The sequence below is a fragment of the Leuresthes tenuis genome, unplaced genomic scaffold (assembly GCF_036924035.1).
Source record: "Leuresthes tenuis unplaced genomic scaffold, fLeuTen1.0.hap1 SCAF_2, whole genome shotgun sequence".
In the NCBI taxonomy this organism is placed as follows: domain Eukaryota; kingdom Metazoa; phylum Chordata; class Actinopteri; order Atheriniformes; family Atherinopsidae; genus Leuresthes; species Leuresthes tenuis.
In genome coordinates this window covers 9,808,750-9,823,284 of record NW_027325356.1, presented here as the reverse complement: position 1 = coordinate 9,823,284, position 14,535 = coordinate 9,808,750, and the positions used below count along the sequence as shown (strand labels likewise).

General features: G+C 38.1%; 1 protein-coding gene across 1 annotated transcript in view; it reads right to left on the bottom strand.

The window, feature by feature from the left end:
* Nucleotides 1-14,535, bottom strand: part of LOC140301605 (synaptosomal-associated protein 25-A-like) — a 42,291-nt gene that overhangs the window by 3,863 nt on the left and 23,893 nt on the right. Inside the window, exons 4-5 of the mRNA XM_072380153.1 lie at nucleotides 8,943-8,991; nucleotides 3,685-3,802 (exon numbers count right to left, since the gene is read on the bottom strand). Coding sequence (XP_072236254.1) covers nucleotides 3,685-3,802; nucleotides 8,943-8,991 — 167 coding nt within the window. The remainder of the gene's footprint in view (nucleotides 1-3,684; nucleotides 3,803-8,942; nucleotides 8,992-14,535) is intronic.

The following is a 14,535-nucleotide window of genomic DNA, read 5'->3' as shown; positions in this document are numbered from 1 at the left end:
TGTTTTTATGCAATTTTTCTATCGAAACATATACATAAATATATGTTTAGAATGCAAATATGGCACAAAACTAATCAACCAACTAAAAGCAACATGACAGCCACGTATGATATAGTTCCATACATGCATTTGCAGTCTGCTAGTTAATAATTGATCTAACATTCAGATCAATCGAACACAAGAAGCCCACAAGTTACTTATGTTGAGAAATAAATTAAACCCCAAAAACACAGAACACATTAAGAGAGAGGAGACTCAAACACACACAAGCAAACACAAAAACATGTAGAGTGGACATGCAGAAACATAGTACACAACAGGAACAGGATCAGATGCATGCTGTATCTAATACAGGAAAGCTGAGCAGTTAAATCCATGGTGGTAAAAATCCAACGAAAAACAAAACAAAAGAACGTGATCATTTCGATTGGAAGACTAGCTGTGATCAGCCCTTCATTTCATCTGGATGGATAGATCTGTTGCATGATACACCAAATACAGTCAAATAAGCAAATGTAATTCTTAACATTTGTTTTATTATGTATGGACTATCTGATAGATGAACGTCTCCACTGCAGACAACACAAGTGACAATGTTTAGGCAAGATCATTTTGTTCAGTTTTCTGTAAATGACACCATCGCATTGTGTTGTCTCGAGGAGGCAAATTTCACCTATCAGGTGCTCCACTTATGCTAACAACAAGCAAGAATTATTTCTCTAATGCTATTTGACCCAAGGCTGCTACATAAAGCATCTAGATCAAATGAAACACATGACATAACAACCACAGGATTACATAACAAGTGGGTCATGAAAGGAAGGACCAAAGAGCTATAGAATATACAAGATCTGAACCCAAAACAGTAACATCTGGAAGCTGGACAAAGGTAGACCAAAAGGAGGCGATTAACTCCGGATATGCCCTAGATCCTGTTCAGCCCACTATAGTCATTAAAATGTCTCCTGGTGTGTTCCACATCCAGGACGGAAGTTCAAGAAGATGGCAATACACATTGAAGGAAAAACAAAACAGAAAAACTAAAATATTAAAATGGACTCATTAAGTGATTGGTCAGATCTACCACAAAATGACTTTCTTTTGTTATGTTTAAGACATTATACCCAAAGAAAATAACTCTAACATTTTGGCTAAATAATGAAAGCATAACTTCACTCCCAGAGGAACATCTAAGAGATAACTTGCTGTAAACCCTCTACAAAATGACAGCCTCTTTTTTTTCTGTTTCCTTCTTCTTTGTCAGCCTCTTGTGTTTTCTATAGCTCCCAAACTAGACATCTGTATAGTACATGTACTGGTTCCAAAGTAAAGAGTGCACAGACATGGCTCAATGGCCATAGTTTGGCTGTTGAGGGTAAGAAAACACACAAGAAATTCGGCATCCATATTAGTTCTCAAAGTACAAGTCTAGGTTTGAAGACATTTAATATTAACAAGGTATCATCTTATGTTGAGTGTGCTATAAAAAAAGTTTTCCTAACTCATGCATGATATCTTTCAATGCAAGACAGTCACGAGGTTGGAAAAAGAGGCATCCTGTAATTACTGTTTGCAGTTTGAGGGTCACATCTCAAAGTTAGGGTAAGTTGAATATTTTAGCAGCTATCGATGCTTTAAAGGTCCAGTGCGTGGGATTTAGTAACAACTAGTGGCACAAATTGCAAATTGCATCCATATGAATGTACACCTACCCCCAAACCTACCAGCACCATATTTGGAAATTAACTGTTCTAAGGTAAGCTAATTCTCACACAATTGTACATAATTTTGAAATATACATGTGAATATTGAATCAAATTTCTGATAAATATGTATTCTTTCCTCAAGTGTTGAAATAACTGAGAAGGCACAATCCAGTGAACACCTTCTATGGCATCAAAACATAAAAACATAGTGTACTGTGTAAAAAATGTATGGAACATAGTATACATTTAAGAATATATATATAAAAAATCACCATATCTTAGAGCTAAGTTCCAGCTTTACAGTTAAATGGCAATCTTGTGTGCGTGTATGCTAAATGTAAAGCTACAGCAGCTAGTTAGCTTAGCTCGACACAAAGCCTGGACAAAAAGAACATTTAGTTCTTCTGTGTTAAAATCCATAAAGGTTCACCTACCAGTACCTCTTGCATACACAAATTAGCATGTTAAATTAATTTAATTTCAACAAAAAAAAAAAAAAACAGAACTGCACGGATTGGATTTATATATTTTTCTAATATGAAATCAATTTCTGTGTAGTTTTTGCACTTTAAACTTCAAATGCCAAATATGACTTTTTGAGCTTTTGTTATGCCAGTAGATAGATTTCATTATGCTTTTTAATACCTTTGGACAGAGCCAGACGCTCTGAACTGTTGCCTAAGATGCTTGTCTATATGCTAAGCTAAGCTAACCATTTGTTAGCTCGACTCACATATCTACTGTTAATCTTCTCACCTATTCTGAAAAAGAATAAAAAAATAACATCAACAACAAAGAAAATAATAATTCTTCGTTGCAGATGTCAGTAGGGTAAAATAGTATAATCTTATACTTGATCATAATGACAGCCACTATTAAGTCGCATTATACTGAAACAAGGTGAAAACTTTAAATCTCATAAATTTCAGCAACTGAGAGAATGCAGTGTCATAATTTTTGTAACAATTAGCTGCAAAGTTACAGACAAACCCAGTGAATGTCCCACATCTCAACCTCCCTATCCAAGCATGTCGAGAAAAACTATGGTGACCAACAGGAACAATATAACTCTTAAAACCTGGTCCAGAGCCACTTTTTTAGTTTATATGCTTTGGACAACTGCAAAAACATGGCAGAGTAACATGAGGGATTCCATGTAAGAGGCCCCAAAACTTTCATAGAAACAAACTGCTCATTCCACCAAAATATAGAAAAAAACAACAAAAAACTAACAAAAAAACAGATTCCTTTTTTCAAGTCACGTCACTAATCAAATATAAATAGGGATAATATAATACATTTTTGCCACTAGAGTCCTCTAAATGTGACACACTGGATCTTTACTACCAGTCATATAAAATAGATGTGTAATTAAATGCTATCCAGGAGTCACATTAAGTCGATGAAGTAAAGTAAATCATGAACAGAATAAATATTTATGAGTTTCGAAATTGATTCAAACAATCTAACATTGAATTGAGTAGGAGAGCAAGTAGTTGATTTATTCTTCAGTTGAACTTATACACAGCATGACGCAGTATCATGCCGCAGGGTGGATGTTAGGGCGGGAGCTGGGGGACAGTTTAAAGGATTGGTGGGTGCCATGACCAAGATCCTGGCTGATGCTGCTATCTGCTGGAAGAGAATCTCTCATCCGATGTGGAATGAAGGGCTTTTGAGGGCAACAGCCACTGAGGCTGAGGAGCAAATTCAGTAGCATAAAACCAGTTGTGCACATGTTGCAGGATGTGCTGTTCATGCATGCTCACAATCTTTCACTTGATCTCGGTCTCAGTTTCAACACACACATGCATTCGTGCATGCAGTGCTGGTGCCTGCTCAGAGAGTGCGTTGTGGCCTCAGGCCGGACTGCTCACAACACACATCACCATGCTCTACACACCAGAAGCAGGCAGATGGACAGAGAGGCAGGTAGGCACTGAAACACATGCAGTTGGGCGACACAGGCAGCACCTACTTGTTACAGGGACATGAACATAGACCACAGAACTGTCCTAGATTGTTCAAATTCTTTTCTGCGTCCATCATGTCCTTATTGATTTGGTCCATCCCCTCCTCGATGCGCTCCAGTTGTTCTGATTAGCAACACATTGTCATTTATCCCAGAAAAAGAACGAAAGCACATGAGAAGAGAAGAGAGGAAGAAGAGGTTGTGGATGGAAGGGAAGAGAAGGGGTAGACAAAGGAGAAGAGACAAAAAAAGGCATTGACTGTGACAAGAGAGACATCAGACATCACCACCACCATCACCACCACCAGCACTGGACAGGCATGAGCACGTGGCCCCTGGCTGGTACCTACTTTTGAACACATGGGCATATCAGACCACAGCATTGTCCTATATCTTTTAAATCTTTCTCGGCCTCCTTCAGGTCTGCGTTCACCTTGTTCATGCCCTCCTCCACACGATCAAGTTGTTCTGGTGAGGACAAAGGCATGAGAGCAGTGAAATAAAGTTGACTGGTTTGTGTCGAGGGTTGGCGCTCTACACTACGGTGCAAGAGGCTGAATGTTTTGGCTAGAAGGCAAAGCAGGTGACAAGCTATAAAAGCACCTAAAGTACTTCTGCTTTAAGGAGTGAATCAAAACCAAATCCTTTTTTTTTTTTAGTTCTTCTTTCATTATCTGCAGATTTTTATGCAACTTTGTTCCTTTTGATTGCACATGATTGCAACAGCATTTTTTCCCTACCTCCATTCCAAAGGACAAATTGCCTCTCTCAGAAAGTATTTAATCTGAGTGGCAGTGGCAGAGGGCTTCATCCCGACCTGCATCTGCATATAAATATGGTTATTCTGCCACTTTTACTGTCTGAATGCTGCAGCATGTCAACGGGAGCACAGATAGAAGACAAGAGAGTGAGATTGGAAAGAAGTCATGGCTGCCTTAACGAGGCAACGTTTAACAGCTGAAATGAGCCGAAAAGTAATCCAAAAGAAATCAAAACCTGAAGAATGAGTGGATTTAGAAGAGAAAGAAGATACAGAACCAAATATTCTGAAAAGCGAGCTTTTAAAAGCAGACACAAATGATCTAAAAACAAATGCTTGTTTCACATGTATAACACAACCACCAGCCACCTAAAGTATCTTATACGTCTTGAAATGGTTGGAGAGTCAAAGTTCTATAACAATCTCTGATTCTGATTTGAGGTCAGATCCTCTATCTGGCTGCTTATAGCTGAAGGACAGGTTAGCTGTAACGTCCATCAGTGGAGGGAGACATAGTTTGTCTCTTCAGCGTTTGATGATTCTGTTCTCTGATCAAGACCTATTAAAAAAGAGTTTTCTCTCTAATTGATTATCCTAATTCTGTCTTTTGATATGAAGACTGGATTTGATGAGTAAAACAAATGTTTCATAAAGAAAGATCTTTAAAGCTAAGTTCTCCCACCATCGTGTATAAGAAGCATTGGAGAGTTCACTAACAAAGTCGTCACATGACCACTGAAAACTCTTGGCCTTCATCTCACATGAAGTGAAGAATTGAGTGGAGGAGGAATATTTGAATGAGAGGTAATATTTATATTTTGAGCTTCAGACAGTCAGGTCTGACTCAGAGACCTTCCTCCTCCCCTCTGTTTGAGGACTGTTGAGTGCTGACCTCCTCTCACTTCCTCACTCCAAGATACTGTCAGAGAGAGTTTGGTTGAAATTACAGGATACATGCATCTGTCTCCTGTATTAAAGTCTTTTTGTCGACCCATCCATAGAGAATGTTCAAACTGATGACTGGGCTTTAACTCCAGCACGTGAGCTAATGAAAGAAGGGCACAGTGCCCAGAAGTGAGGTGTGTCAGTTCCTTTAGGGTCCCTTGGTGTAAAATCAGACAGGATATAACCATCATGGTTATTTTTAGTGTTTTTTTTTAGTGTGAGTTTAAAAATATGGCAAAAAAAAACATTTTTTTATTATTGAGCTCAGAATAGCAGAGCATTAAATGTCTGTACGTTGCACATACATTTGTTATTTTTATTCAATCCTTGCATCTTCTGACTGTTTACATCAAGGATGTCATGAACGTAACTTTACTGAGTTCTGCAAGATGCAGGCGTTTGTTTAGCTTGTCAAACTTTGTATTGCTAACAGTGTCATAAGGATTACAAATGAAAGCTAAACAGACATTGAATTGTGCAACTTATAAATCTGCCAATAATCTGTTGACTGTCTCTAAGTAATTCAGAGAATAACAATGAATCTAATACTCAGTGTCAGAGTGAAAAGAAACAATCCAGAAATACAAGGGTAATTCAATAAATTAATTAGCTTTAGAGGTGAGTTATCAACTGAACACAGTTGTGAGTATTGTAAATCATCCAATACTCGTTTAGTTTTTTTTCCAAAAGAAATGACAAAAGTTTATTGCTTGATAAAATGCTGCAAGCTGCTCACTGAGTCAGAGCTATAATCCATCAGCCGTGTCACTGGATCTAATTTAGGTCAACATGCAAGTACCAGCCAAGAAAGGAGGAGCTCATTAGCTGCAGTGAGACCTCTACTACATGTAATACATCACTGCAAGACATGACACATCTCCTGTATGCGGCCTGTGTGTGTGTGTGTGTGTGTGTGTGTGTGTGTGTGTGCATGATTGTGTGTAAAGGGCATAGGGATTAGTCGCACCCCAGTTTACAGCTCAACTAGACTGTATTAATTACTACAGACTTGGCAAGCTATTACAGGCTAGTGTTTGGTTTTTTTTCCATATAATGGCAAAATGAGGATGACTTCTTGAAGTAAATAACATGGCAAATATGACAGGGACTCAAAAAGTACCCTCTCCAAACAGCAAAGATGCAATATTTTTGCAGCCACAGTTACATTCAGATAAAAGAATAGAAGAAGAAAAGAGTTTATTTCAGGGAGAAAACGAGAATGGAAGAAGCATGAAACTGAAAAAAATCAAGAAGGCAGAACAAGAACGGGGTGGGGGTCAGGTACAAAGGACATTAGCTTGGGGGCAGAGGTAATTTAAATCTGTGAATTGATTGGTGTCCTGTAATAACTGTAGTGAGCTGTTCACTGTGGCTGGAGTTTCTCTGGGAGGCAACACAATGGGAGGCAAGAAAGAGAAAAAGAAGGGAAACAGGCTATCTGTTCATTTGACAGGCCAATTAGTTTGCTCTGTCACGCATGGAACTAAGCACACACACACACACCACACACATCCTCCGCATTCTCTACGACTATACTCTCCTCTATGCACAGTAAATGTAACTTGAAACATGCGCGTCCACAAAACGCCAGAAATTTCATTGTGGGTATGAATAGTTCAAATGTGGCATTTGCATTTGAGTCTTCAAACATTAGTCTGACGACTGCAATGATGCATCAGTAGTCTGAGTAAGCATGTTCCAACAGTTCACTGTGTGGATCAAACTTGGACCCTTGGCAGCCTTATGCAGGGTTTTCTAAATAAAACAAGATTTTTGAACCAGGAGGAGGATAAGACAGTCCTCAGAGGTTTTCTCCAGCTCATTTCATGCAGCTCTGCTTCTAGGTAACGACGACAGTTAAAAGTATGAAACAGCTCTGGTTAAATTTGGTGAAGTGGGCTTATGTCAGACTGTTTGCTAATAAACTTCACCCTGATGAAATAAGAGCAGACCAGACGTTCCTCTATAGCCCATTGGCACCTATTGGTTTCATATCACAATAACTATCTCTACAGGGTTCTTTGGTGAATCTCATATGTGAGATGGAAAATATTAACATCTATAGCTTTTTCACTAAGGCTGTGTTGAATACTCTTGAGCCCAAACAGGTTTTTGAGTGTTAATCCAAGCCCCTGATTTAAGTGTCCTTTGCCTCATAGAAACTGAGTTAAGAGAGATAGTGGTTTAAATATTTCCCAATGAAATGGGACACCCATTATGGAACGTATATGTTATCAGTCTTTGAGTTCCAATATCACATCCTCAGCTCTTAGGATCATTTTGCCATCTACAGCAAATTGCAGAAATGTAAGAAAACGAAGGCCTGGGAATGCTGGTGGATCAGTGTGGGGTATAAACAATGGAATTAACACAATTCAGCTGTAGTTAGTAACACACAATAGACATGCATAATGTTCAAGACTTCCGTTTATGTTGGAATAACCTGTTTTTTTTGTTATACACACTGGTGAATTTCTCATATTAGAGTGAGACAGATTTCACCCTCCCTTTTGTCCTTTCACCTCATCCTTGATTTAACGGTAGAACACATATGGCTAAGTAGTACATGCAAGAGGTGAAATACCACTGGACCTTAATTTTCATCTTTAAACTCAGAAGGACACCAAGCAGTGGTATCATGAGCTGCAACATGACCAAAAAATAGATTAAATGTATCAGCTGACGCTTTATAAACACAAGTGACTTTAAATTCTAACTGCAAACATGCAGTATTTTAGATTATCAGTCTCACCTTACAGTAAGTAAATGTCTGCACAAGTGGCCTTGCATGTTTTAATTTGGTGACGCATAAATCCCCACACACTCATTAGCTTGGCTAGATTTGAATTTAAAAACAGTTGGCACAGCGCCGCTCAGGTAGTTTCCATCTGCTGCTGCAAGCGACTAATGATTTGTGCTTAAACAGACACCCCTAAGGATTGTGGTCTTGCATGAAGAAAGCAATTTTACAAAGCAGCGGTTTAAATCACTTCAGCAGAAGATGAGAGGCTCCAGAAATTCTGGATCCTCCACACTACATGGTTGTAATATAGGTTTTCTAATAGCTAGAGTGTCTCCTAAAAGGTGGACAGGGATGCCAAAATCTAAATCTGACATGTAACAAGTCTTGTTGTATGACTTAAGTCGCTTTGGATAAAAGCATCTGACAAATGCATAAACATAAACATAAAAGCATTTAACACATAACTAATAAGCACTGTGATCAGTGAGATTTACTTTGTATGTGTTAATTTAGCATGAGTGGGCAAGGAGGCAAAGCAGAGTGCAAGCTCCACAGCAGCATCCAGTATAATCATGTTAACTATGTTAGTGGAGACTCTGGTTATTGTTTCTTTAAAGACTGAAGCTCACAGAAAATGCACCACTCTTCTGTTATGGTAATGTCTAAACCATGAAGGTAACATTTTTTGTGTTCTGCAGGGATATACTGGACACGCTAGTGCTCTTATATAGCATTAAACTGTTGCAAGAGAGAATCGGGAGCAGGGCAGAACAGATTAACGTAACACTGTTCAGTGATCTCTCTCTAAAAACTTACCTCCCTGCTCGTCCAACATGACCAGAGTCCTGATGCCAGCATCTTTACTCTAACAGACAGACAGAAGGAGAGATGAAAAGAAGACAGAGGAAAGAGAGGAGGAGGGAAAAAGAAGAATAAATGTGACAGATGAGTGAAGGTCAACAGGGCAGAACAGAACAATGTGATCAGGATGGCAGAAGTGGGTCAAATTACAATTTGAAATCACATTTTTGAAACTGATCTTATCCTGCATAACAAAAAACTGCTTGACTTTAAAGGGGCCATATCATAGTGGGAAAAAACACTTTTTCTGTGCTTGAGAACATATATGATAGAGTGTGAAGTCACTAAATAAATCACAAACAACCCTGTTTCATCAGTTTACACGGTTAACCACCTTTTTTTTCTGGTCATCTCTGCCTAGCTTCAACTTCAGATTGCATTCACTGTTCCTTTACACTTGCTTTTTGCATTATTTACATCAAATTTCATTATTAGTTATATAGTTAACTTAAGTGAAGAAATAAATACTACCTCTACCACTAATTTGTTTAATGTTTTGTATGCCAGTAAGGAAATCTGACTACTAATTGGGGTTCTTTAATTGTTTACCAGTTGAAAGGTAGAAATTTCAATTACTCATTCGTCAATGAATACACCATCAGTATAGTACTGATATCAGCCGTTACAAAAAGAATCATCTTTGAAATATTGCCCACATAAGAAACAGTTCTTAATGTTAGTCTAAAATCTTAAACAAAATAACAATATGTGATGGAGGATTTATGACACATGTTCTCAGTGGTGTTATTAACCGACCAGCAGTTATGTTCTGGGCCACATGACTCGGACAAGACTGTGCCTAGAATAGGGATCAGTAGCCTCCCAGCTGTCCATGGTCCTGATAATTAAATCAAGTAATTAAAGCATTTTTGTAAAAAATAGTTTTCAATCAGTTTGATGTGTGGTCAACTCACCACTTTAAACAAAATACACAAGTTAACATTCATTAACAAGTGGGAATTTGGACTTAGTTTCCACGTGTATATTTGATCCATATATGGAAACTGATATATCCATATATGGATCAAATATTCATATTTGATCAATTTAGTGAGACAAAAATGTTGATGAGAAACTGGTGACAGAAGTGTCATTTATATGGAAAAGTATAGTTTTATACTTTTGTGTTTGTGATTAACATTGAACATAACTTAAACATAACTTACACTAAAAGCTTAAAGTCCTCACAAAAAGAAACAAAAAAAAAACAGGCATGAAAAAAAACTAACACTTCTTAAGCCAAAGAGAAAATCAGCACAATGGCCACAAATATGGCATGTTCTTCATTTGTTAAGTTCGCTGGTCTGCTCCCTTTGAATTTGCCCCAAAGCCTCAGTAATATAACATTCTGGTCTGGCTGACAAAGCTGGCGCACGCTCCCACACTAATGCATGTGCGCATGTACGCATAGACTCCTATGCTGTTACTTCTCTCTACATGAACTTAATCTCATCATAACACGCTTCAATGAGCACAGAATAACCAAATCAACCACCGATGTTTAGTGCATGAAGCTAAATAACATTTTGGTGCTCTTCAAGAGCCCAACACCTAAGTCCACAGGCCATTCAGTTCACGGATCACTTATTTTTGATCAAAGTGTGCACTGACCTTCTTGGAGCAGTGATAGATATCTGTAGTATGGACATGTATCTGATATTAGCATCACTCAAATTGTTTAAAAAAAACAGAAGTCTGCCAATTGCCTTGGGTTTGTATCAGAGTGAAATGAAATTGCTGTTGCGCTCTGAGATTTTCTTTCTGGATGACTGAAAATCTAATTAGAAGAAGAATAGGTTTGTTATGTGCATTGTGGGAAAATGAATAATTCTGGACATTCAGCGGAGCAAATGTTTGCAGATAAATAAATGTAGTAAGAGAGCGACTTGTTTATCCAAAAAGGAATCATGGGAAATCAGAGACATGCGGGGGCAGCCGTGGAAGCAGAACTACAGGACAGGATATCTGACAAAGCCAGCTGGCAGAGTCTGATGTGGTGACATCACCACAGTTAAATGAACACACACACAGATAGACAGGTCTTTTTCACACTTTACCGTCAGTCACCTGATGCTATTTTCACAGTTTTTCCTAAAATAATTCTTTACCAAGGAAATGAACACAGAAGGTGTTTTTCAAGAGATGAAAACACTCATTTTCATCATTCTTTGCTTTTCATGTCCATGCCATGTCCTTTTTCATATTTTGTCTGTTGCAAGCACATATAGTTGACTGAGAATATCAGAAGAAACTTTATCTTCCTCTTTTTTTTCTTAACTTGAGGTGTGCTCTGAAGCCTTTGTTGTAAAGTGATTCAAAGGTGTTTCCAGGAGGCGATTTTTGTAGGTCTGTAACAGCTGCCAGCTACGGGTAAACCCAATTGGTACTGATCTCTCAATGAGATATCCACTTTGTTGTCTCCTGGAATCTATTATAATTCAGTTACAAGCACAGCAGTGAGACTAACCTTCTGCTCTGCTATGAATCAAACAGAAGCTGAGGCGATATCTGACACTTAACATAAATCTTTTGCAGCCATATTTTGGAGTCAGACCATTCAAATCATCAGCTTATCGCTTGAATTCATCCATTTATATTTTGTATTAGCCAAAGACAGTCTATGAAAGATGGACGTAGCCACAATGACATCACCCACAAGCTTATGGACTCCCATTTTGAAACCTTTAATTCAACTCTGGCCCTCGCTATTTTCTTTTTTCTTTTTAAATTGATGCTCCAAGTTTGTCCGATTGATGAGTTTCACTAAAAGTTCTGGAAATTGTACACAGCCGCAAAGTTGCAACTTGTCAATGACAAGAAAGATAAAAAATAAAAAGAGAAGTTCTCACTTGTTTCATTCTTCACACCCGGTGCCACAGCCATCTATCATGGACAATTATTATCTTTTTTGTCAATAGTTTAACATTTTCAGAAATGCGTAGATTATTTTTCTTCTGGATATTAGGTGGAAAGATTTCCTTCACAATTTTGGTCAACCGTTTGCCCACTTTCTGTTGTGTTAAGGAGTTATCCAGTTCATTCTATTCTAACTACCGGTAGCTTTACTCCCAATCTGTGTTTTATTTTTGGGTCATCTCCTCGTGACCCATCTCAGATAATTTTCAGTACATTTAATTTGTTTCGTAACATCCATTCCCAGCAAAAAAGCTAACTCATGCATTTTACAGAAGGCAACCCAACACTTTGCGACAACAGAAGTCGAGGCAGGGAGGACAGCCATCTGCCCTGACTGGTTGGAAAAGAGAGAAAGCCAGCAACAAAATCAAACACTCACAAGAAGTTGATATAAGACTGCCGGAAACAGCTGGTTGTCTGCCAGCGCCTCGAAACCTCACAAATGAACTTGTTCTTTTATTTGTTTGTTTTTTTCTAACCTATAAATAAAAGTCACCTATGAGTTGCTGTTCCTGACCAAGATAGATCCAAAAACTTGACCTTGACATTCAGGCTGAGGCAGACTAGTTGTATCCTCTGTTCCACGTCTTGACATTTTAAAGTCTTAACCTTACTGGGTAAAGCACCCTGAGAAGACTTATGGTGTCATTTGAAGCTCTATGAATAAAAATTAATTGAATTTCATTTCGGCTAAGCAAAGCAGAAAGGCGGCTTCATGAAGTAGTGTCATACATGGGTGAAGGTGGGATCATTCACACCTCAAAGCATGAATATACTTGATCCTATTAAGGGTCAGTATATTGCATGAAGAGCTTAGTGATAGCTCTTCCCTGAAAATTGCATTTTCTCAACTATGTGCACAGAGTTCTGCAACGCAACAACAGCCTGAGAAAACCCTGTCGCATGTTGAACAACTCCACGTGTCTGAACGCAGTAACTACCACAAAGACGTGCAGAATAGGACTTCCTTTTCACTTTTTCATTTTACAGCAGCTTTGAAACTAATCATATGAGAAACATATTGAAAGTCGTGGATTTAAATTGGTAACAACATTAACTATACCAACTCCGGCTTTAAAGAAAGAACAGCCAGACTATCTGCTCCACAGAGACAACGGATTTGGACTTGATGTCTTTCACAAATTCCTTTTAGTCTTTGTATTGCTCTGTGTAACTTCCACATCCTCTCATCTCATTCCCCTTCTTTCTGAAGTTCATCTCTGTCTTATTTTCTTTTATTATTTTCCAACTCACAGCCCCTTTCTTCTCATTTTATCTTGAGTCACCCAACAGTTTTTCATTTCTGCTCCTTGCAGACCTGCAGTGAAGAAAATGGTTGTCTTAAAATCTTTAATATATGTTGATCTTTATCGGTGAAATAATCTTTAAAAAGTTCATACTTTTCCAATGAGACAATCTATTACGCCGCATCTCTCCACAGCTAACATACAGTCGTGAAAAGGAGGTTTTATGGATCAGTAAACATTTTAAAAAAATCATCTTGCCCTTATTAGGTCTGTAAATGAGGTAAATACAGCCTGAGATAACAAAAACTAAGCCAAAGTGTGTGAAAAACTACATGCACCCCACGATTCAACAGGCTTAGGAACCACCTTTAGCAGCAATAACTTGTTTTCTGTTTGACGTCATCAGTCTCTCACACGTCTGAGAAATTTTTGGCCCACTCATTTTTTTTTTTACAGCATTGCTTCCATTCATTGGTTTTTGAAGGCATTAGTTTACGCACAGCTCCCTGTAAAGTCCCATCGCAGCATTTTATTCATGTTGAGGTCTGAATTTTGACTGGACCATCACAACCGCTTGATTCTTTCTTCTTTTTAGACATTCTGTTGCAGATTTGCTGCTGTTCTTGGGATCTTTGCCTCATTGTTTTAGGTGAATTTGTTTGGACGTCCACGCCTGTGAAGAGTGGCAGCTGACTTGAATGTTTCCACTTGTGAATAAATTTTTTCACTGTAGACCGATGCCCTTCAGTAGTTTGGAAATGGCCTTTTAATCCTTCCCAGATTGATGGGCAGCAACAAGTGCATCTCTAAGATGTCTTTTCCACTTGGCATTGTGCTCACACACACCTGAATGCTGCAGACTAGCAGACTGACAAAACTTCTGCTTTTATGGTGTTCACACATGGTCACTATCAATTTATCAACAGCATTTGATTAACAGCATTGGTTACAACTCTCTAAATAATCATGGAAGCAGTAAGGCAGTCTCTCGAGTTTCACTTTGTTTTTGCAGACTAAATAATGATATTAAATTCAATTCAATTAAATAATACTGTATTAATCCCCAAAGGGAAATTATATTGTTGCAATACTAAATGTTATTAAAGATATCCTATCGTTATAGATAGATAAGAAAATACTATATGTAGAAAGTTGAAGCGTAAAAGAAGAGGACGATGTGGTAGAAATCTCCAGAGGTCGCTATCAGTGTTGGGATGTTGTTTTTGTAGCTTGGCAACAATGATGAATTCTCTCAATAGACAACCTGGACAGTAAATCAGTTAAAAATCTTATCTGTTGTCCTTGTTTGGCTGTAAAGTTCAAAAGCTGAGAAGAGAAATATTAGAGTTGTTCCTGCAACCATGTCTCAATTAAACAAATAATAC